General features: G+C 40.2%; 1 protein-coding gene across 4 annotated transcripts in view; it reads left to right on the top strand.

The window, feature by feature from the left end:
• The window catches only part of zeb1b (zinc finger E-box binding homeobox 1b), a 160,977-nt gene that overhangs the window by 98,241 nt on the left and 38,356 nt on the right, over nt 1–24,380 (top strand). For all 4 annotated transcript variants that reach the window (XM_063044337.1, XM_063044334.1, XM_063044335.1 and 1 more), the window contains exons 2-3: nt 7,726–7,932; nt 15,467–15,529. In XM_063044337.1, coding sequence (XP_062900407.1) covers nt 15,508–15,529 — 22 coding nt within the window. In that variant the 5' untranslated portion in view covers nt 7,726–7,932; nt 15,467–15,507. The remainder of the gene's footprint in view (nt 1–7,725; nt 7,933–15,466; nt 15,530–24,380) is intronic.

The following is a 24,380-nucleotide window of genomic DNA, read 5'->3' on the forward strand; positions in this document are numbered from 1 at the left end:
GTTTCAGTTAACATTGTGTTTTGGTTTGATGTGTTAAGCTTAAGCCATTAAAATTATCAATTGTATTTGCTTAGGATATCCTCTGCATTCAGTAGAGTGTTGAGGTGTTTGTTGTACAACAGGTAGCATCAATTTTGCTAGTGTCCAGTTATTGGGAATACAGAAAGGTTCATGGCATCTGGTCTTGAAAGATTTTCTCTTTTATTTGCTTCAACAATGAAGAGAGCACAGAGAAATTAAGCCGTTCTAGGTTTTGGTCTGGTGGCAGCTACAGGAAAGAGGACTGGGGAAAGGATAGGAAGACTGGCAAACTGCAGTGGTAGTAGAGATTGGGGTTAAAAGGTATTCAGTGAATTAGGAGATATTGTTTAAGGATTGTTGTGTCTTACACTTGGCTGGGGACTGAAGATTCAAGATTGTTACTGTCATTTTGCAGTCGTTGTCATCATCATCATCATCATCATCATCATCATCAGGTGCCGTGCCCAGTTTGAGCTTTGACTGCCGTGGCCCACACACTCCTGTTTCGGGTCAAGTGGATCAACTCATTGGTATTCATTTCCAGTTCTCTGGCTACTGTCTCTATCATCATTTGTCTTTGTCTTCCTCTTGCTTTCTTCCCTTCAATCTTTCCCATAATTATCGTGAATTCTAACTCCTCTTTGCTAATCACATGTCCAATGAAGTTACGTTGCCATTTCATGATCTCATACATTATTTCTCTTTTTGTGTTTGCTCTGTTCATGACATCCTCGTTGGATATTTGTTTCGTCCATGATATTCTTTGCATCCTCCTCAAAAACCATATCTCTGCTGCTACAATTCGTTTCCTCATGTTATTAGATATTGTCCAACATTCTGAGCCATATAACATAACTGGATAAATGTAACATTTCAGTACTCTGAGGCGAGTTGTCATGCCTAGATTAGTATTGGTCAGTATACTCTTCATTCTCGTAAAGGTGTCTTTTGCCATCCCTATTCTTCTCTTGATGTCGAAGTCGCACCTGCCATCTGATGTCACCCAGCTTCCTAAGTAGCAGAAGTTCTGTACCTGTTTTATGTCTTCCCCGATTATTCTCAGCCTGCAGATAGGATTCTCCTTCTTTTTGGATATCACCATACATTCTGTCTTTTTGCAATTGATAGATAGACCCATTTTTGCACTTTTTTCAACAATTATATCAATTGTTTTGTAGTTCTTCCTCCGTACTTGCAATTAACACAGTGTCATCTGCATATCTGAAATTATTGATGTTTTCACTGCCAACTTTGATTCCCAAGATGTCTCTTATTTTTTGTAATATTGTTTCACTGTACTCATTAAATAAATCAAGGGAGAAAACATACCCTTGTCTAATGCCTCTCTTGATTTTCGTAAACTGACTCATTTCTCCATCTATTCTTACAGCGGCAGTTTGTTCCCAGTACAGATTTCTGATTAGGCGGAGGTCTTTCGAATCTAGATCTAGAGTTTTCTGTAATATTTCAAATAACTTATTGTGCTTCACTTTATCAAATGCTTTTCTGTAGTCGATAAAACAAACAAATCTTTTTGCACTTGAATAGCTCGTTCTGACAGTATCCTTAACATCAATATTGTGTTTCTTGTACCTTTTTGTCTTTCACAAAACCACATTGTTCTTTGCCTCTTTCAGCTTGTATCTTACTTTTAGCTCTTGTCATCAAAATTCTTACAAGTATCTTGGTGATACAACTCATTAAACTTATGGTCCTATGTAATTCACATTCTATTGCTCCAGGTTTCTTAGGAAGAGTGATAAATACTGATTATTTTCCTTCTCTTCTGGTATTATTCCAGTCTCATAAATGTCATTGATTAAATCAGTAAGTTTTTCAATTCCATAATCTTCAAGGGCGATAATTTGTTCTATTACTAATTCATCAGGACCTGCTGCCTTTCCTTTTTTCATCTTATTTATTGCATTATGAACTTCAGATTTTAAAATACTTGGACCTTCAATGTTTTTATTAATTTCTGGTTTTTCGCCTCGATCGTCTTCAAACAATTCCTGAATATACTCAGTCCATCTGTTCATAATCTCATCTTTTTCCATGATAATGGTACCGTCCTTTGCTTTCAAACATCCACCTGAAGAACAGAGGAGCTTTTTACCAGTGATATTCTTGATTTGTTGATGTAACCTTTTTGGATTAGTAATAGGGATTCTTTCTATTTGCTAACAATCCTGGTTTAACCATTCTTCTTTGGATTTTTGACATAAGCTTTTAACTTTTTTATCTAAGGACATATTCTGTAGGATTTGCTTTCTTCCATCTCCTTTCTTCCATCTCCTTTCTTCCATTAGTCATCCATTTATTCTTTGTGCTTTTTTTCTTTTTTAGGAATCACTGTCTTTGCTGATTCTACCAAGGTATCTTTAGAGAGTTAAATTTCATTTCTACATGATTACTATTATCTTCAACAGATTCTATTGCTAGACTTTGAAATCTATTCCTTACTTCAATTGTAAATTTTTGTCTTGAGTTTTCTTCTTTAATTAATTGCAAGTAGTCAAGGGATTGTTCAGGTTTTTGCTTTAGTTTTTTTAAGTTTTACTTTTACATGACATACTATGGGGTTATGGGTTATGGTCACTATTACATTCTGCACCTGGATATGTTTTGCATTGGGTCACTGAGTTTCTAAATCTTTGGTTTATAGTAATAAAGCCAATTTGATTTCTAATGTTATCACCTGGACTTTTCCAGGTCCACAAGCGTCTTAGATGGTTTTTAAAGTAGGTATTCATAATGACCTGATATTCATCTTGCATCATTCTACCCATTTCTCACCTCTTTCATTTCTTTCCCCTAGTCCAAATTTTCCTATGGTATTTCCATCAGCACCTTGTCCTACTTTAGCATTTAGATCTCCCATGACAATAACAATATCTTGAGATTTGCATTCATTCTTTGCTTGTTCAAGCTGTTCATAGAATTTATCTATATCCTCATTTGTTCCATCTGTTATTGGTGCATATACCTGTATAATTGCTAAATCAAATGGTTGTCCTCTGAATCTAACAAGGAGCACTCTTTCTGATATTGCCCAATGTCCTAAAACACTTTTTGCCATGTTTTCATCCATAAGAATTCCTACTCCATTAGTATGGGATGTTTCACAAGAATAAACTAGTGTTTTATTTCTAATCTGACATGTTCCAGCACCTATCCAATGAACTTCGCTAATTCCCGTGATGCTAATCTTTAGTCTTTACATTTCATTTATCACATTGTCTAATTGATATAGGGTTCTTACAATAATTTTCTTTTGTGTTACTTGGATTTTATGAGCAGTAGCTTGATGACGGTCGGGGATCCCCTGCTGGTCAGAATCAACCCTACCGAGCGAAACATCTTCAGAGTTGTCTTGAAGATCCTCTTGACACTGTTGTTGTGTGATACATTTTGTGAGTTTGACCATGGTTTTCTTAGCAAGTAGCAACGGTAGTTTGCTATTGCCTACTGTTGGGTGAACTAAAGAAATTGCTATTTCTCTTCCCAAATGTTCATCTGTCTGTACTATAGCCGTTGACATTTGAGGTCGTAGCTCATCTGCCTTCTCCGTCATAAGTTCAATTACTGAACCTGCCGGATCTGCCGTTGGCCTTCGCTCATATCCTGAGCAGGAGCCCTTGCAGATGCTACTGTTCTGGGTCAGGGCAGCCCTGGGAGCAATGAATGACTTAAGGGGTAACTCCACTTTCCCCAAAGCTCTGAAAGTCCCCAATTAGAGCCTCATCACCAGTTGCAGTTTAGAGTCATACCCATTTCCAGTACTCAAGCATAAAGAAGCACAAATTATTTGCTACTCCAGTTTTGATGCAACACAAAAAACACACAATAAGACAAAGTACACAATAGTAATAACACAGTAAATATAAATATTTGTGATAGTTTATATGAGTTGATTGTATGTCCATAAAATGATGCTAGGCACAGGAGTGTTAACTTAAGGTGACTGACAGGAAATGATAAAGCAGTGGTGGAGTGGTGGGTTAATGGGTGGAGATGTTTGGTTGGCTTGACTGCTTGGGGAAAATGTTGTGTTGTCAAATGAAAAGAAACAACACTTACATAATGCAATAGTATTTGAATTACAAAACTTCTGTCTGGGTGCAGAAGTAACATTTACTGTTTTTGAGTGTGGTGGTCTGGTGGATGCTACATATCGTCCTCCTTAACGGGAGTGGGGCAAGAAGTCCATGAGCAGGATCCTTCATGATGTTACTAGTTCTTCTCTGGCGCCTTTTGATATATATATCCTTGGTGGTATGGTTGGTTCTGGTGATGGGTTGGACAGTTTTGGCTACCCATTGTAGAGCCTTTCTGTCTACTGCAGTGCAGTTCCCATGATCATGCAGTGATGCAGCCTATTAGGATGCTCTCTAGGGCACAGCTATAAAAGGTCGTGAGTATTGATGTGCACAGTCCTGTCCTTTTCTGACTCCTTGGAAAGTAGAGGCATTGATAAGCTTTCTTGATTATGTAGGATATGTTCTGGAACCATGAGAGGTTGTGCAAGATGTGCAGTCCTAGGAGTTTGAAACTGCTTGCAGTTTCCACTGCTGTGCCACTGATGTAAAAAAAAAGGGGTGCGAGTTCTCCTGAAACCATCTTGTTTGTCTTGTTGACACTGAGAAAGAGGTTATTTGCTTGGCATCAGGCCTCAAGCTCTTTCACCATCTCTCTCTAGGCCATCCTCATCGTTAGGTGAGAGTGTAATCGTTTTATGAAGTGTTACTTCAGTGATCATGGGAAGCCCACTGGGGTAAGATTAGATGATTTGTGGTGGGAGAGGACAGTGTTGATTTTGAAGGGGCTGAAGAAGAGTAGTTGGTAAATAATTTTAAAGAGACTTGTCTGAGTTGAGTACCTGGTGCCAGGTTTGGGACTTAAGAACATAAGGAACAGGAGCAGGAGTAGACCATCTGGTCCATCGAGCCTGCCCTGCCATTTAATAAGATCATGGCTGATAAAATCACTGTCACTAAAGAGATAGTGATGAGCAAACTAGAGGGCCTGAAGGTAGATAAGTCCCCTGGTCCTGATGGGATGCATCCCAGGGTGCTGAAGGAATTGGCGGAGGTTATAGTAGTCACGTTGGTAATCATTTATCAAAACTCTACAATTTTGTGCAGCTGCAGTCCAAGTAGTTAAGTGCAGCAAAAACCTGGCTGTGCGTAAATGAAATTAACCAACATGTTTTGGATGAGCTAATTCCTTCCAGCAACATTTTAAACTCAATTTCCAATCAGAAGTGCCCAGTTGAATTTATAGCGGTGCAGTGGGACTAATTGGACCTCTTTAATTGCATTTTGCTCAAATAAACCACCACTTTCAAATGTGTAGCATTGAAGCAGGTATTGTCGGTAAAAAAATTGCTATATAAATATAGATAATGTATTGACCTTCCCTATTCCTTTCCAGACCCCATAACGGGTCTCGGCCTGAAACACTAACTATTTATTCATCCCCATAGATGCTGCCTGACCTGCTGAGTTCATCCAGCATTTTGTGTGTGTGTGTGTGTGTGTGTGTGTGTGTGTGTGTTGGATTTACAGCATCTGCAGAATCTCTTGTGTGTATTAATCACTGTCTAGCTGAAGTTCATTTAAAATCTCGTGATGCCCGGATTATGTATTTGACATTTAACCTGGCCCATGATTTAACATTTGCCTTCAAACCCAACAATGAGGATATTTCATATTAACAAACATCACTGCCTGTTCCAAAAGATCTGCTGGTATTCAGTCAGCCACTGTGCCCCAGCCCCGCCTTAAGTCCTGGACTTGGACTTGTGCCGAGCTGCTGTGAGAATAGGATGCGGAGTTGCAAATCCAGCGAATCTCTTGACTTTGCATTATTGGATCTGTTACTCTGCTTTGACAGAGTTCAATAGCAAAGTTCTAGCTTGTTATCCTATACTGGCAGATCCGATCCAGGAAGATCTGATAAATAATTAGTGACCTCCATTAGTTTGAAATGGGAATCCATGCTCGGAGATCAGGAGGCAAATGGTGAATTATTTACTATTTGCTTTGAGAAGTGCTTAAAACATTAATTTTAATATTATTTACATGATTTCGCTAATTTGTAAAATGCACCCAGGTTTGTTTCCTCGCAGAGTGCATATTTCAAAGGGGAGCAAGTCCTCAGAAATCACCTTGAGTGCTTGTTCAGTTGGCTCAGCCTCACACACATGTAAATGTGGAATGAATCTTATTGTTACTAAAAGACTTGATTTTAGAACCACACTCTTCTATCTGTTTATTATTATTTCTAAATGTTTTAAGTTGACCATTAAAGTTAAGATTCTGGCTCAATAGGGCACTCTTAACTTGTCTAGAAATTGCATTCTTTCGAGCTTCCTTCTTCATTTACAATTCTTTTTGTAAAGTTGATGCTCTTTTCTCTTTACTAATCCTTTTTAATATTTATTCCATTAATAGAGCCTAAAAGCATTTGCAGCTTTTCATATGCTCTATGGGACTCTTAATCTGCAGTTCAGTGTATATTACAGCTTCTGACTCTATTAATTCCAAGTATCTTTCACTGTAACCAATAGGACATACTTTTCTAAAGCACGGCAACAGTGTTGCCTTTATACATGTAATATTTTTTCTCAATTGGAAGCTCTTTCAATGACCAGTAGCATCCACCTGCAATTACCTGCCAATCTCTCAATTTGTCCTCCCCCAATAACCAGGGACCGCAGTATGCAGCTGAGTTCTTTAAGATGGCCGTGCCAGCCATGCATCGCAACTTTGCAGGCAGCAGAGGACCTACTGCCAGTTGGGAGATTTTGCCAGGCTTGACATTGGTAGAGGACCATCAACCCAAATAGTGTGAGATCAGCCAGCTCAAACTACTTACCAATGATCAGAAGGTCTCTTCTATCGCATTCAGGTTTCTCTTATCAGCATTTCTTTTGGTGCATTTGTTTCTTGACATGGCAATTTGTTCATAATGATTTGAAGTGCTATTTCTATGTGAAGTCTCAAAATAGTTATGTAGTTCTGAAATTATTGTTAGAACTGTAGGCTTTTGCTACATGCAGTTGCTTTCTGATTTAACTATGCTTTATCGTTCTCTTATTTTTCCATTTCCAAACCAGCAGTCCATCAACATTTTTTTTATTAAACAATGTCAGTTTGTGAGCTCAGCCAGATTAGAATCTTTCTCATTTGTGCCACCTACACTTATAATACTTCAGAATATCTATAGTACTCTTATTGAATAAAATGAATATTTTAGGAATGCAACCCGATTAGTACCAGCAGTAAAACTTGAATTCAAATTTTAGTAACAATTTATTCTTTCTGTTGCAAGGAAATGCTTCAACAATTCTGACAGTCAGTGTTCAGCTGACTTCAGCTCTGTTTCTCTCTCCACAGATGTTGCCTGACTTGTTGAGCTTTGGGAGCATTTTCTGTTTTTAAAACTGTAGTTATACATAATCAAAATAGGCCCTTTGGCTCAATATTTCTTTGCTGATCATGCTAACTCCATTTGCCAGTACTTGGCCCATACCCATATGCAGCATTGGTTTCAAATGTCCACTTAAGTATTACAAACTGTCAGTATTGAGTGCCTGCCTCTACCACTTCTTCAGGAATGTTTAAACACAGGATAACCATTAGTACATTTTGGGATGTCTGACAAGTCAAAAGTTGAACAATTGTTTTATTTATTTTGCAGTTACCAATTATAATAATGTTGTTGAAGCAAGTTCCGACACGGATGATGAAGATAAATTGCATATTGTGGAAGATGAGAGTGTGACTGATGCTGCAGATTGTGATGCAAATGCACTGGAGGATGATTTGCCAACAAAGTGTTCAGTATTGCCAAGAAAAGATGATACAGATGAAGAAAACGAGAGTGCGGAGTGGAGAAATGAAGAGGGTGAGTATTTTTAAACTTTGGAAGAATAATGTTCTTTTCTTTTAATAAGGTTTGTTCTTTGTGGTATTTTGGAATCTAGCAGTCTTGCCTGGGTTGAAACCAAATGCTGATGCAAAGATCATTTACTAAAAATCTACAAACTGTTGCAAGGATGGCAAGTGAAAATGATGCTCTATTCTCAAGGCATTGTGAACACAGGTTTCCAGAGCAGTAATCACGAGGGTTCTCATGACAGCCTTTTAAGCTGGCATTGAAGTTGTCACCAGAATCCTTGGGCCTTTTAGTGGAATTAATTATTACTTCCACTTGATTTCCATGCTCTGCAGTCTTGACATAAATTATAGTTGGAATACTGTATAGTCTCTCTATTCAGTTATATGCTTTTAACAATTCCTGATACTGTATACATCCATCAGCTTTGTACGTTATTCTGATTTTTCAAAGCTACACCAGGGACCCTGCAGCAGAATGATAATATAAACATGTGACCGTGAGTTGAGGCTTAAGGGGAAAATTCTCAAAAAATTGAGGGATTAGCCGAGAAGTATATAATGAAAATGCTTTTAATTTAGCAATCTTTTGTCGTATTTAAAAAGGAACTTGTTCTACAAGTTAGCTGCCGTCTTATAATTTGACAAAGTTCAACAATGTCAACACAAATTAACTTCAAGTTTTTATATATCACACTCACAATTCAGCTAGATTTTGTGTATGTCCATGTATTTATCAATTTGATTAAACCTGAATCAGTTGTTTCTTTTTGTGTAAGCTGATATAAGGAATATAGCCTGGGATCAAAAGAGGCAATGTTGTAACTCAGGAACTACAGTGTATTTTTGGAATGCATAAATGCACAGAATCTCACTCAAGTGCTGGTGAGAAATGTTTTGGCCTAGACTTACTTACACACTAACTCACTCACTCTCTCTCCCTCCCTCTGGCACCCTCCCTCCCTCGTGCGCGCTCGCTCTCCGTCTCTCACGCGCTCTCTCACGCTCGCGCTCTCTCTTTCTCTCGCACACTCACTCTCTCACACGCAGACGTGCACGCATGTGCTCAGCTGGAAGGCTGAAGAAGCGCTATAAAAATCACATGAAGAATGCTTTAAGGAAGTGCAAGATCAGACCCGAGGACCTGGGGGAGGTTGCTGCTGACCATACCACTTGGCGACAGCTGTGTAGGGACGGGGTTCATATTCTGGAGATGGAAAGAACAACCAGAAGACAACAGAAGAGAGCCATGAGAAATGCAGCCATGGTTGCCACCACTACCATTCAGGGCCCCAAACAGTTCTTCCAGGTGAGGCAACACTTCACTTGTGAGTCCATTGGGATCATCTTTTGCATCCGGTGCTCCTGGTGCGGCCTCCTCTACATCGGTGATACCCAACGCAGATTGGGGGACCGCTTCATTGAGCACCTCCGCTTCGTCCGCCACAACAGACAGGATTTCCTGGTTCCCACCCACTTGCAACTCTGCTTCACATTCCCATTCGGATATGTCCATACATGGCCTCCTCTACTGCCATGATGAGGCTAAACTCAGGTTGGAGGAGCAACACCTCACATACCGTCTAGGTAGTCTCCAGTCCCTTTGTATGAAAATTGAATTCTCCAACTTCCGGTAATTCCCTTCCCCCCCCCCCCGCCCCTTCCCCTATCCCAGTTTCACTCTGCCCTCTCCCCCAGCTGCCTACTACCTCCCTTATGGTTCCGCCTCCTTCTACTACCCATTATGTTTTCCCCTATTCCTTCTTCACCTTTCCTTCCTATCAGCTCCCTGCTTGCCCTCCCCCACCCCTTACTGGTTTTTCACCTGGAACCTTCCAGCCTTCTCCTTCCCACCCTCCCCCTACCTTTTTTATAGGGCCCCTGCCCCTTCCTTCCTTCCGTCCTGATGAAGGGTTCCGGCCCGAAACGTAGACTGATAGTTTCCATGGATGCTGCCCGACCAGTTGAGTTCCTCCAGCGTGTTGTGAGTGTTACCACTACCACATATACATGTCCCACCTGCAGTAGAGCTTGTGGGGTCCAGGATAGGATAGGACTGTATAGTCATCAAAGATCTCACCGTCAAAGGAGTGGACGTCGTCATCGGATTTTGATGGACAACTGAGGATTTTATATATATGTTATAATATTACTTTTAACAACTTTTGTGGAAACTTTGTATGTGTCATTTCTAAGTTGTATTTCAGCAATGTTGGCACTGTAAGTGTTCCTACTGCGATGTCTTGAAAAATTCCAAGTACTTCTAGTTTTGGCTTTTCAAAAATACTTTTGAATATTGGAAATGATCAAGGTTGCTGATGTGAATACAACAAAGAAAAGCAAAATCAAGTTGTTCTGAAGCATGGTCTTGGGCCTCAGAGTGGTCACATTTTGACTTGCTCTGGAGTGAGAGCTATGTGCCAGGGGCCCCCAACCTTTTGCACACCGTGGACCAGTTTAATATTGATGATATTCTTGCGGACCAGCCGACCTGGGGTGGGTGGGTGGTGTTCAAGTTCAACAGTGCGTGACAGGGAATGAGGAAAGGTGCGGCTGACTCATATCGTTTCCGCGCAGCCCGGTAGCACATGCTCGCAGCCCGGTGGTTGGGGACCACTGCTGTATGCTGTATGTCCTAATTCAAAAATATACTTTTATTTGCTTGAATGCAGTTGAAAATACTTTGGTTGTATTGAACTGGTAGCTCCAAGGCATATATTTATATTAAACTGGATATTTAAAACACTATTGCAATTTTGAAAAAAATGAACATTTAATAAATTTGAAAATAGTGGCATCAGAAACATTGTTCATGAAACTGTTTCAAAGTTATGATAACTTTCCACTTGTTCTGTTCTCTAATGAAAGCCTCTGAATTACACTAAGAATATGCTAATAAAATCAGAGCATTTGATAAACGTCCAGGTTTGGATAATGTTGATATTCAAAGGGATTTGTGTGTGCTTGTACACAAGTCACTGAAGGTCAATGTGCAGGCTCAGCAGGCAATAAAGGAATATATGTTGACCTTCATAATGTTTTTTTTTGTAATAAAGACATGTATTGCGATTCTATAGGGCCTTGGTGAGATGGCCCCTGGACTATTGTGTGCAGTTTTGGTCCCCTTATCTAGCAAAAGATGTACTTCCCTTAGAGGGATTGCAGCAAAGGTTTATGAGACTGATTCTGAGGATGGTGAGTTTTCCCTAAGAGATGAGATTAAAAAGATATAGACTGTATACTCTACAGGTAAGATTAAATAGTGGTCTACTGCCCTCGTAGTGCGTTGCATACAAAGCTAGGCAGGGAGTTAAACACCTTCTCAAAAATCACCTGAGCCGGAAGCTTTCTACAGGGTTTTGTGAAACTGCAAAAAGTTATGTAAAACATGTATTTCATTCAACAGAGAATCATCGGGCACCTGAATATACTAATATTTTTGATTATTCTCACAATGAGCATTAAACAAAGTAATACACACATGCATCATTCTATAGTTATTGCTGTGGACGACAGTGATGAACGATAAACATAATACTTCCTTCAAATACATGAATTGTTTACCAATATTAAGAAAGCTTAAGACTCATAGATATTGCTGTTTCAAGGGCAAATAAAGAGTGGATGGAGATGGATGTCGAAATGTGAATTAACCCACGCAGAAAGTGCTATAAGAAAAGGAAAAAGGTGCTTAAGAACAAGAAATGTTGTTTTTACAAAACGAACAGGGCCTCCAGAGACAGAACAAGGGGAGAGGGTCATAGTTATACAGCTTGGAAATTTGGCCTTTGGTACAACTTGTCCATGTTGGCCTAGCTTCCTACCGTATCTAGATCCATTTGCGTATGTTTAGCCCATACTCCTCTAAAACTTTCCTATCCATCTCCTGACCAAATAAATACCTTTTAAATTTTGTTATTCCACCTGCATCTACTCTTTCTCTGGCAGCTCATACCATATACCCACCACACTCAGGCGATAGTTTCCCCTTTATTAATAAATAAATAAAGTTAGCACTTTAATCCCTGGAGCAAATAAGAATGAGGTGAAATTTGATAGTACATTTTGAGGGATACAGAATCAGAATCAGATTTATTATCACTGGCATGTGACATGAGATTTGTTAACTTAGGGTAAATGCAAGCAGGCTTTTTCCACTAAGGTTGGATGAGACTAGAACTAAAGGTCATGGGTTAAGAGTGAAAGGAGAAATGTTTAAGAGGAACATGGGAGGAAACTTCACTCAGGATGGTGAGAGTGTTGAACAAGCTGACAGCAGAAGTGGCAGATGTAGGTTCAATTTCAGCATTGAAGAAATATTTTGATAGGTACGTGGATTGGAGGGGTATGAAGGGTTATGGTCCAGGTGCAGGTTGATGGCTCTAGGCAGGTTAATGGTTTGGCTTCAACTAGATGGGCCAAAGAGCTTGTTTCTGTGCTGTAGTGTTCTATAACAATGACTGTGTGTGGGGGGAAATTGCACCTTTCTTTTAAATTTCTCTCCTCTCACTTTGAATCTTTGCCCTCTAGTTTTAGACTCCCCTAACCTTGGAGTAAAGCTGTAATCATTGATCTTATTAATATCCCTAAGATCTTATATACCTCTATACCTCAGCCTCCTATGCTCCAGAGAAAAATATTCATGGTAACATCCTTGTGAATCTTTTAGGCTTAATGACATCCTTCTTATAGCTAGGTGACCAGCACTGCACAAAATAGTTTGAGTGTGATCTCAGCAGAGCCTTTACAGTTTTATCATGACATCCAAATTCTTGTAATCAATGTCTTGACTAATGAAGGTAAGCATGCCAAAGGCCACCTTTACTACCCTGTTTATCCATGTCACCACTTGCAGGGAACTATATACTTGTATCCCTAGTTTCTCCGTTCTACAACACACTCTAGGGCCCTACCATTTACTGTGCAAGTTCTGCTCCCGTTTAAGTTCCTGAAATGCAACAACCATTTGAATTAAATTCAACCTGTTATTCCTTGGGCCACTTTCCCAGTAATCTAGGTCCTGCTGTAATCTTAGATACCCTCTTTACTGTTCACATCAATTTTGGTGTTATCTGCAAACTTTACTAACCATTTAATCTGCATACAACATGGGACCCAGCACTGATTCCTGTGTCACACCACTGGTCACAAGCCTCCAATCTGTTAAACAACCCTCCACTACCAGCAAGTCAATTTTGTATCCAGTTACCTACTTCAACCTGGACCAATGTGATTTAACCTTCTGGACAAGCCTACCCAGAAGGACCTTGTCAAAGGTATTACTAGATTCCACATTGACAGTGTCCACTGACTGTCCTGAGTTCATCAATCTGTTCTGTAAAATCACATCTCAGTATTGCTGTTGAATGTCATTAAAACATTAAAAAAAATCATTAAAGGTTGTAACAGTTTAGATGCAGGGAGGATGTTCCACATTCAGAATAAGGTACAAGCCATTTAGAACTGAGTTGGCAAAAAACTTCACTCAGAAGATGGAATTTCTCTACCCCTAGGAGCTGTGGAGGTTATTGTTTTGTATTGATTTCTGGATATGAAGAGAAGCCAACGATGGGAAAAATGTTGTAGAATACTTGATGGATGGCAGAGAAACCATATGATCTTATGTTAACTTGGGCTGGAACAGTTTGTAAGCTCATTTGTCCACTCATTGAGGGTAACTATGAGTAGGTAATAAATATCATGAGGACATAAACACAAGGGATTTTGCAGATACTGGAAATTCATAGTAACACATGCAAAATGCTGGAGGAACTCTGCAGGTCAGATAGTGTCAATGGAAAAGTTGATGTTTCAGGCCAAGACCCTTCATCAGTACTTTACATAGATGCAGCCTGACCTACTAAGTTGCTTCAGCATTTTGTATGTATTATCCTGAAAACTATTTTTCGAAATAATAGCAGAATATAAATCAGCACCCAGCACCACAGTAAAACGTTGTTTACTTCCATGTTTTTATTCCTACAGACACAAAAGGCAGAAAGAAGAACTAGAATGAAATGGTTTCAGATCGGCCTTCCTCATAGGAAGTGGGTTTCTAAATTGGGTCATTGGCCTCATAGGCAAACGTTATGGAATCAGAATCAGGTTTATTATCACTGGCATGTGATGTGAAATTTGTTAACTTAGCAGCAGCAGTTCAATGCAAATTACAAATAGCTATGTACATCTCTTAGCTTACTTAAGTTTAGTTCATCATGTTTTTAATGTGTCATATCTGTATTTATTGTAAGGGTGGTGAAGTAGAGAAGGCAAAAACAGAATAAACAAACAATTAGAAACCTGCACTAAAATTTGTGAATTTTTTTGTAATATTTAAGGAGATAAATTGTCTTAACTTGAATTATTCAAACTGGATCTCAACAGTTTTCATTGAATGGCCTTGTCTATTCATGTTGCACGCAAGTGTAGTAGGGAATGAAAAAGAATCCACAATTCAGGCAAAATAAATTCTTTGGCCAGTCCCTGGAGTCCAATGGGAAGTGTAAATTTCTACATTTTTTCAGGCACTTATGTTGAGAAATCTGCTAATTGTAAGTACACTGGCTGTTCTGAATTCCATGGGAAGAAACTGCTCTGGACAAGAAGGGGTCTTGGGGTCCAAGTGCTCCTTGAAAGTGGCTGATAAGGTGGCAAAAAAGGCATTTGCTCTGCGCATCTCAAACTAGTATTTCACAAACACTAGAGGCTGCAGTATGGATCCCTGTAGACCATCATTTAGCCGTGGTAGTGTTAAGTTAAGGCCTATTCACTATCCTCTATCTTTTATGGGCAAGCCAATTCTGAATCTTCCATGAATCAATCTTCCATGTTGGACCTTGCCAAACACCTTATGAAAATTTAGGTAGTTAGGCATTCAGCAAGGTCAGCTCATCATGGTGGCCACTTCTCCTGTATTGCTAGACTTCTTGAATTCCAGAAATGTATCAATTGTTGTTTTCATTCAAAGCAATGGCCTTCACAGCCCCCTGGGGTAGAGAATTTGAAAGGTTTACCACCCTCTGAGTTGATGAAGAAGTTCCACCCCTAAGGAACATATCACGATTCAGTCCCAAATCCAACATGCACAGCTCTACACTCATCAATCACATTAGCTACATTCTCAAAATCTCACTGATGAGTGTTGAAAGCTGAACTACCATAAGATCATTGCACCTAGGGACTCACTTTAAGTAAAAAACAAGCTTAAAGTTTGGCGGCTGACAAATGCAACCTGGTTCATTGTTTCTGTGCTTCATTGTGCCAATGGAGTTAAGTAACTTTATGACTTGGTAATCACAAGGAAGAGTGTCTGATCTTAAAAGCTGATGTAATTTAGTATTACTTCTGCAGCTGCACAATCAAATTAAAAGCAAATGATTTGAACATATAAATGTAATATCTAGGCGCACTACCCAAGAAGTTGTGGGAAGCTTATTCATTTCATCTTGGCTCTGCTTATTTATTTTGACAGGCATTTACTGAGTAATTAATTCACTTAGTTTTATTTAAATAGACTTTGAGATTACTTTATTCTTGCTTTTCAGGAAGGAAAGAAAATACAGGCAGCCTGGGGCCTGAAGCCCAGATGCTGAGTGATGGTTGCACAGGTACAGACCAAATCTTTATATGGGCTAAATAATTAATCTGATGTGCATGTTGTTGTACAGGATCTTGCTTGCTGTTCAGTGCCACATATGCAAAGATGGAGGATAAAGAAAAAGATTTGCGTTGGGTGATTAAAATGAACTCTTGTATACTTCATGCTTTTTGCTGCAATTGTGAATCCATTTTTGGATTAAGTTAGTGAACTGTTCACACTTTGAATGTGGGAAGAGAAAATAAATGCAGAATAATTTCAGATTATAAAATAGTTCTCCAATGGTGATTAGCTTTAGGACACAAAATAATCGTACAGTGGCATGCAAAAGTTTGGGCACCCCAGTCAAAATTTCTATTACTGTGAATAGTTAAGTGAGTAGAAGATGAACTGATCTCCAAGAGTCATAAAGTTAAAGATGAAACATTCTTTTCAACATTTTAAGCAAGATTAGTGTATTATTTTTGTTTTGTACAATTTTAGAGTAAAAAAAGGAAAGGAGCACCATGCAAAAGTTTGGGTACCCCAAGAGATTTGAGCTCTGAGATAACTTTTACCAAGGTCTCAGACCTTAATTAGCTTGTTAGGGCTATGGCTTGTTCACAGTCATCGTTAGGAAAGGCCAGGTGATGCAAATTTCAAAGCTTTATAAATCCCCTGACTCATCAAACTTTGTCCCAACAATCAGCAGCCATGGGGTCCTCTAAGTAGCAGCCTAGCACTCTGAAAATTAAAATAAATGATGCCCACAAAGCAGGAGAAGGTTATAAGAAGATAGCAAAGTGTTTTCAGGTGTCGTTTCCTCAGTTCGTCATGTAATTAAGAAATGGCAGTTAACAGGAATGGTGGAGGTCAGGTTGAGGTCTGGAAGACCAAGAAAACTTTCCAAGAGAAATGCTGGTAGGATTGCTAGAAAGGCAAATCAAAACCCCTGTTTGACTGCAAAAGACCTTCAGGAAGACTTAGCAGACTCTGGAGTGGTGGTGCACTGTTCTACTGTGCAGCGACACCTGCACAAATATGACCTTCATGGAAGAGCCATCAGGAGAAAACCTTTCCTGCATCCTCACCATAAAATTCCGCGTCAGAAGTTTGCAAAGGAATATCTAAACAAGCCTGATGCATTTTGGAAACAAGTCCTGTGGACTGATGAAGTTAAAATGGAACTTTTTGGCCACAATGAGGAAAGGTATGTTTGGAGAAAAAAGGGTGCAGAATTTCATGAAAAGAACACCTCTCCAACTGTTAAGCAGTGGGGTGGATCGATAATGCTTTGGGTTTGTGTTGCAGCCAGTGGCATGGGGAACATTTCACTGGTAGAGGGAAGAACGAATTCAATTAAATACCAGCAAATTCTGGAAGCAAACATCACACTGTCTGTTTATATTAAAAAAAAGCTGAAGATGAAAAGAGGATGGCTTCTACAACAGGATAATGATCCTAAACATCCCTCAAAATTCACAATGGACTACCTCAAGAGGCGCAAGCTGAAGGTTTTGCCATGGCCCTCACAGTCCCCCCGACCTAAACATCATCAGGAATCTGTGGATAGACCTCCATAGAGCAGTGCATGCAAGACGGCCCAAGAATCTCACAGAACTAGAAGCCTTTTGCAAGGAAGAATGGGCGAAAATCCCCCAAACAAGAATTGAAAGACTCTTAGCTGGCTACAGAAAGCGCTTACAAGCTGTGATACTTGCCAAAGGGGGTGTTACAAAGTACTGACCATGCAGAGTGCCCAAACTTTTGCTTTGGGCCCCTTTCCTTTTTTGTTATTTTGAAACTGTAAGAGATGGAAATTTAAAAAAAAAGTAATCTTGCTTAAAATAGTAAAGAAATGTGTCATCTTTACCTTTATGCCTTTTGGAAATCAGTTCATCTTTTACTTGCTTAGCTATTCACAGTAACAGAGACTTTGACTGGGGTGTCCAAACTTTTGCATACCACTGTATATTAAGAGACTGTGGAGCCCGGATTATTCACGGAGGAATCCACTTAGTTCAAAGATCACAACCTTTCTTTACTCTTACCTCATATCCTTGCTACGCTTAAGCCTTTAATTATACAGTTCCATTTTGCAAGCAACGATTAAAACTGACAGATTAGGAAAAGTGCTCTGATATACTATATTCTGCCAGAGAAAACAAAGCAATTTCTTACATTACATCCAATGGCTCTTTGTGTTCAAATTTCATTTAAAGTGTCTGTTGAGTGCTTTCTGCATGGAGTGAGAAAATTGATTATCCTTTCCTTTTCATACAGGCATCTGTGTTGAGGTTTATGAAATAGGATAGAGATTTTGTTTTGTCGCAGTGCGTAATTTAAGGGGAACTTTGAGTTAAATTTGCACTAGTTTACTGGAGAAATTGTTCAATATTTCATTCACTTGCATAATCCCAAATGTAAAATCTTGCATGAATCATTGCATTTGGGCAGAGTTTTAAGACCATTTCCTTTGGATTAAAATTATTCTTTGATAAATTTGAGGGAAACCTGGTGCTGTTTCTACCCCTCCCCCCATGTAGCTATAAATATGCTTACCATAAATAATTTTTATACAAATACATCTGACCACCATCTTTGAGTATCCCAATTTTAATAATAAAAATATTAATATACAAAGAACTTAATATTCTATTTCATTGGTTTACATTTGCAGTTTTAAGAAAAGGCCATCTTTAAGTAAAACCAGATTAAGTTGCATGTCTTGGAATAATCCTTGCAATGTATCCAAAAGTATTCCCAGCAACTAGCAATATTAAGGCTGATTCATACTTCTGCGTCAAATGGACGCCGTAACCTACGTAAGTGGCCTACGTGCGTTGTGGGCATTTATACTTGTGCGTTGGTGCGTCTGCGTTGCTCTGCAATTCGGGCACATCGTGCTTGCACACACATCTGCCTGTGCAGGGCTTCACGGTCATGGTAGTCCTTCTCAGGGTAAACAAGTTTAAAGCGAGTGTCTTTTTTCGTAAAAGCGAAACGTGTCCTCCACAATTTCGGAGGTCTGTAAAGCTTTATGGAAAGCATTGCAGCCAGAGTACCTTCCCCACCCTTCAGTCGCCCAATGGGAAGCTATTGCAGCGTAGGAGGAAATGCGATGCTACCAAGTGGACCAATCACAGTTGTTGCGGTCTGCGTTACTGCGACGCATAGTTACATTTTGGGAGAGGTGCACGTCAGGCTATGGTGCAGGGATCCGCGTAGGCTTTGTGTAGGGTTTGCGGCTACGCCGTACCTATGGCATCGATTTGACGTAGAAGTATAAATCAGCCTTTAGTTGTTAATACCGTTTTCCACTTTTGCTGGCCAAAGTCACAGTTTCTATGTGCAGAACTGTTTGTCACTTTGACAGTGAGTTTAAAAAAAATATTCAAGCCAGTTGTTGCAGATCTGGGATGGGAAGGTCTGGGATGTCAAGGGATGAGGCACAGATGTATACATTGTAAAGTGCTTATCGCCATAACATTTGCAGAGATAAAATCCTGTCATAACCACTTGAAAAGCAATGCCTTCACAGGTTCAACTTTACCAAGGCTGTCTTCACTGAGATATGTGACATTCTGCAGGAAGATTTCAAGGCATGCACATATGTATGAACTGCTGTCATTGTGAAGGTTAAAGTCTCAGGCATTCTTCAACTCTGTAGATCAAGGATCATTCCAGGCAGCTGCACATGTGACACAGTTTCCTACCATTAACAGCATTCAAAAAGTCTCTGGGATTCCATTCTCAAGACATAACTATTTCATGCATTTTGAAGTAAAAGCAGACAATTGAGAAATCCTCAATAGTCAAAGAACTTCAGTGAAGAGAAATGGACATTATGTTTCAGTTTGAAGGCTTTAGTAAGAAGAGGGAAAAGTTTGAAGTTAAGTTAAGTTTGCGTTGCAGGGAAGGGTGAGACCATAAAACCACAAGACATAGTAGCAGAATTGGGCCATTCAGCCTTTTGAGACTGCTCTGCCGTTCAGTCGTGGCATATTTAGTTTCCCTCTCAACCACATTTTCATGCCTTCTCCCCATAACCTTTCACGTCCTTACTAACCAATAGACTGTCAACTTTCACTTTAAATATATTCAATAATTTGCCTCCAGAGCTGTCAGTGGCAATAAATTACACAGATTCAGCACCCTCTGGTTAAAGAGATTCCTCCTCATCCCAGTTCTAAAGAGATGTACTTCCTATTCTGATGCTGTGACCTCTGGTCCTAGTCCCTCCCACTATTGAAAACATCCTCAAATGTTCCTCGTATGTTAACCCTTTTATTTCCAGAATTATTCTTGTAAACCTCTTCTAGACAGTCTCCAGTGCCAGCACGTTCTTTCTTAGATAAGGGGCCTAAAACCTCTCCTGGTACTCCCAAGTGCGGTCTTACCAATGGCTTCTAAAGCCTCAGCTTTATGTTCTAATTCTCTCTAAATGAATGCTAACATTGTATTTGCCTTCGTTAATACAGACGCAAACGACAAAATTAACCTTCAGGGAATCCTGCATTCCTAAGTCCCTTTGTATCTCCAATTTATGAATTTTCTCCCTGTTTAGAAAATAATTTACACCTTTATTCCTTGTAACGAATTGCAAGATATTGCACTCTCCTGTGCTGTGTTCCACTTGCCCCTTCTATACCCATTCCCTTAACTTGTCCAAGTTCTTCTGTAGATACCCTGGTTCCTCAATACTACCTTCCCATCTACCTAACATCAGTTCCATCATCCAGATAATTAACATATACTGTGAAAAGTAAAGGAACTAGCATTGACCCCTAAGGAACATATCAAGAGTCATCCACAGTCAACCAGAAAAGGCCCGCTTCATTCCCATCTCTGTCAGCCAATCTTCTATTCATGCTGGGGTATTATCTTTCTTGTAAGATCATGGGCTCTTACGTTGTTCAGCAGCTTCATGGGTAGCAGCATGTCAAAGGTCTTCTGAAACAACATCCACTGATTGACCTTTGTCTATCTTGCTTGTTATTTCATTGAAGAATTCCAACAGACTTGTTGGGCAAGATTTCCCCTTATGGAAACCATGCTGACTTTGGCCTATTAAGTTGTGTACCTCCAAAAGCCCTGGAATCTCATCCTTAGTAAAGGACTCTAATCTCTTACCAACCATTGAAGTCAGGCTAACTGGCCTATAGTTTTCCATTTTTTTGCCTGTCTCCCCTCTTAGAGATTAGAGAGACATTTGGTATTTTCCAATCCTTCACAATCTCTTTAGCTACATTTTTGAGAACCCTGAGCTGCAGTCCATCTGGTCCAGGTAACTTTTCATCTTCATACATTTCATCTTCCCAAGCACCATCCCCTTAGTAATGATGACTACACTCACTTCTGCCCCCTTATTCTCTCAAATTTCTGACATGCTGCTAAAGTCTTCCACTGTTGAGAATTTTGCAAAATACCTGGTTTTCCAACATTGCTTTGTCCCATATTACTACGTCCCCAGTGTCATTTTCCAGCAGCCTGATGTCCACTCTTACTTCTCTGGTGCTTTTTATATATCTGAAAAAATACTTTTATATTATTGGCTATCTTAGCTTCATATCTTTCCCAAGAAGGCTTTTTTAATTGCCTTCCAGCTTCTCACTAATTTTTGGCCTTTACCTCTCTCATGCCTTTATAGTTTTTACTCAGCTGTGATACTAATGCAAACAATTTCAGCTTCTCCCTTTCAAGAATCAATTCTATTATGATTACTGCCTCCTAAAGGTTCTTTTACCTTAGCCCCCCCCACCAAACAAATCTGATTCATTGCACAACACCGAATCCATAACTGGCCATTTCCTAAGTGGGCTGTCCTACAAGCTGATCTAAGAAGCCATCCCATAGCATTCTGCAAATTCTTTCTCTCAGGGTCCAATGCCAAACTGAATTTCCCAATCAGCTTGCATATTAAAAGCCCCCATGTCCTTTGTAACACTACTCTTTTTATATGCTGTTTATATCTCCCATTTAAGTCATGGCTCTGTGACGCCCACAACGTCACATCTGCCAATTTCTATCTGCATTATGAGCTCATCTACCTTATTTTCTGTACCATGCATTCAAATGTAACACCTTCTTAATTTTGTCTCTATGTTGCCTGAAGTTAAGTTCTTAGCCCTCTCTGAACTTTGTCTTATTTGTTACTCTGGAGACTTCAGTAACCTCACCTGCACTCTTCTTCCCTTTTACTCAATCCATACTTTTCCAAGCTGTTGAACCTATTTAGTTTAAAGTCATGTCCACAGCCCCATTTATGTAATTCACCAGGGCCCTGGTGTCAGCTTGGTTTGGCAGAGCCTGAAGCTTCCTCTTTCCCCAATACCATTTCCAATGTTATACAAATTCAAACCTACTTCTTCCACTGTAATCTTTGAGCTATGCATTTAGCACTGATTTTATTAGCCCTTTGTTAATATATGCATGGCTCAGGATACAATCCAGAGATTATTACTTTTTTGGTTCTGCATTTTAATTTGGTCCCTAGCTGTTCAAATTCCTTCAGCAGAACCTCTTTTGTCTGAAGGAGGCATAGAGAGGGTGGCCAAAGGGAAAGACTAAAGTTTAAAAAATGAAACAAGTACTGCACTGTATCTCCTTAATCAAAGGTGGTGACAAATCAGCATATAAGAGGGAGATTGAAAATCTGGCTGACACTCCATGTCAGCAAAACAAAGGAGCTGATTATTGACTACAGGAGTAGAATTTTTTTTTAAACTTTCAGTGGTTTAGGAAAATGCTGTTTAAAAAAAAAAGCAGCTGGTGGGATTTGGTGGAGATGGAATAGTGGACTGGAGTAGTACAGAGTATTTTTTTAAATCCATAGACCATTATGGAAACAGACCATTCAGCTCATTGAAGTTGCGCCAATCAAGAAATACTCAACTACACTAATCCCATTTTGTTTTGTCTCATTGCATTCAACTCCTTTCAAATGCTACCATGCACCTTCATACTATGGTCAATTTACGGTTATCAATTAACCTACTACCTCAAGTCTTTGCTTTGAAGAAACCAATATGAGAACACAGAGCATATTGTGCTGTCAATGTGACTGAGTTGAGAGGAAAGTATTTATCTTTTTTATTTAACCAACACACATCAAAGTGGCTGGTGAACGCAGCAGGCCAGGCAGCATCTGTAGGAAGAGGTGCAGTCGATGTTTCAGGCCGAGACCCTTCGTCAGGACTAACTGAAGGAAGAGTGAGTAAGGGATTTGAAAGTTGGAGGGGGAGGGGGAGATCCAAAATGATAGGAGAAGACAGGAGGGGGAGGGATGGAGCCAAGAGCTGGACAGGTGATTGGCAAAAGGGATACAAGAGGATCATAGGACAGGAGGTCCGGGAAGAAAGACAAGTGGGGGGGGGGGTCCCAGAGGATGGGCAAGAGGTATATTCAGAGGGACAGAGGGAGAAAAAGGAGAGTGAGAGAAAGAATGTGTTCATAAAAATAAGTAACAGATGGGGTACGAGGGGGAGGTGGGGCCTTAGCGGAAGTTAGAGAAGTCGATGTTCATGCCATCAGGTTCGAGGCTACCCAGACGGAATATAAGGTGTTGTTCCTCCAACCTGAGTGTGGCTTCATCTTTACAGTAGAGGAGGCCGTGGATAGACATGTCAGAATGGGAATGGGATGTGGAATTAAAATGTGTGGCCACTGGGAGATCCTGCTTTCTCTGGCGGACAGAGCGTAGATGTTCAGCAAAGCGGTCTCCCAGTCTGCGTCGGGTCTCGCCAATATATAAAAGGCCACATCGGGAGCACCGGACGCAGTATATCACCCCAATCGACTCACAGGTGAAGTGTTGCCTCACCTGGAAGGACTGTTTGGGGCCCTGAATGGTGGTAAGGGAGGAAGTGTAAGGGCATAGAAACATAGAAAATAGGTGCAGGAGTAGGCCATTTGGCCCTTCGAACCTGCACCGCCATTTATTATGATCATGGCTGATCATCCAACTCAGAACCCCGCCCCAGCCTTCCCTCCATACCCCCTGACCCCCGTAGCCACAAGGGCCATATCTAACTCCCTCTTAAATATAGCCAATGAACTGACCTCAACAGTTTCCTGTGGCAGAGAATTCCACAGATTCACCACTCTCTGTGTGAGGAAGTTTTTCCTAATCTCAGTCCTAAAAGGCTTCCCCTCTATCCTCAAACTGTGACCCCTCGTTCTGGACTTCCCCAACATCGGGAACAATCTTCCTGCATCTAGCCTGTCCAATCCCTTTAGGATCTTATACGTTTCAATCAGATCCCCCCTCAATCTTCTAAATTCCAACGAGTACAAGCCCAATTCATCCAGTCTTTCTTCATATGAAAGTCCTGCCATCCCAGGAATCAATCTGGTGAACCTTCTTTGTACTCCCTCTATGGCAAAGATGTCTTTCCTCAGATTAGGGGACCAAAACTGCACACAATACTCCAGGTGTGGTCTCACCAAGGCCTTGTACAACTGCAGTAGTACGTCCCTGCTCCTGTACTCGAATCCTCTCACTATAAATGCCAGCATACCATTCGCCTTTTTCACCGCTTGCTGTACCTGCATGCCCACTTTCAATGACTGGTGTATAACGACACCCAGGTCTCGTTGCACCTCCCCTTTTCCTAATCGGCCACCATTCAGATAATAATCTGTTTTCCTATTTTTGCCACCAAAGTGGATAACTTCACACTTATCCACATTAAATTGCATCTGCCATGAATTTGCCCACTCACCCAACCTATCCAAGTCACCCTGCATCCTCTCAGCATCCTCCTCACTGCTAACACTGCCACCCAGCTTCGTGTCATCCGCAAACTTGGAGATGCTGCATTTAATTCCCTCATCCAAGTCGTTAATATATATTGTAAACAACTGGGGTCCCAGCACTGAGC

Source organism: Mobula hypostoma, chromosome 3 (assembly GCF_963921235.1).
Source record: "Mobula hypostoma chromosome 3, sMobHyp1.1, whole genome shotgun sequence".
Lineage (NCBI taxonomy): Eukaryota > Metazoa > Chordata > Chondrichthyes > Myliobatiformes > Myliobatidae > Mobula > Mobula hypostoma.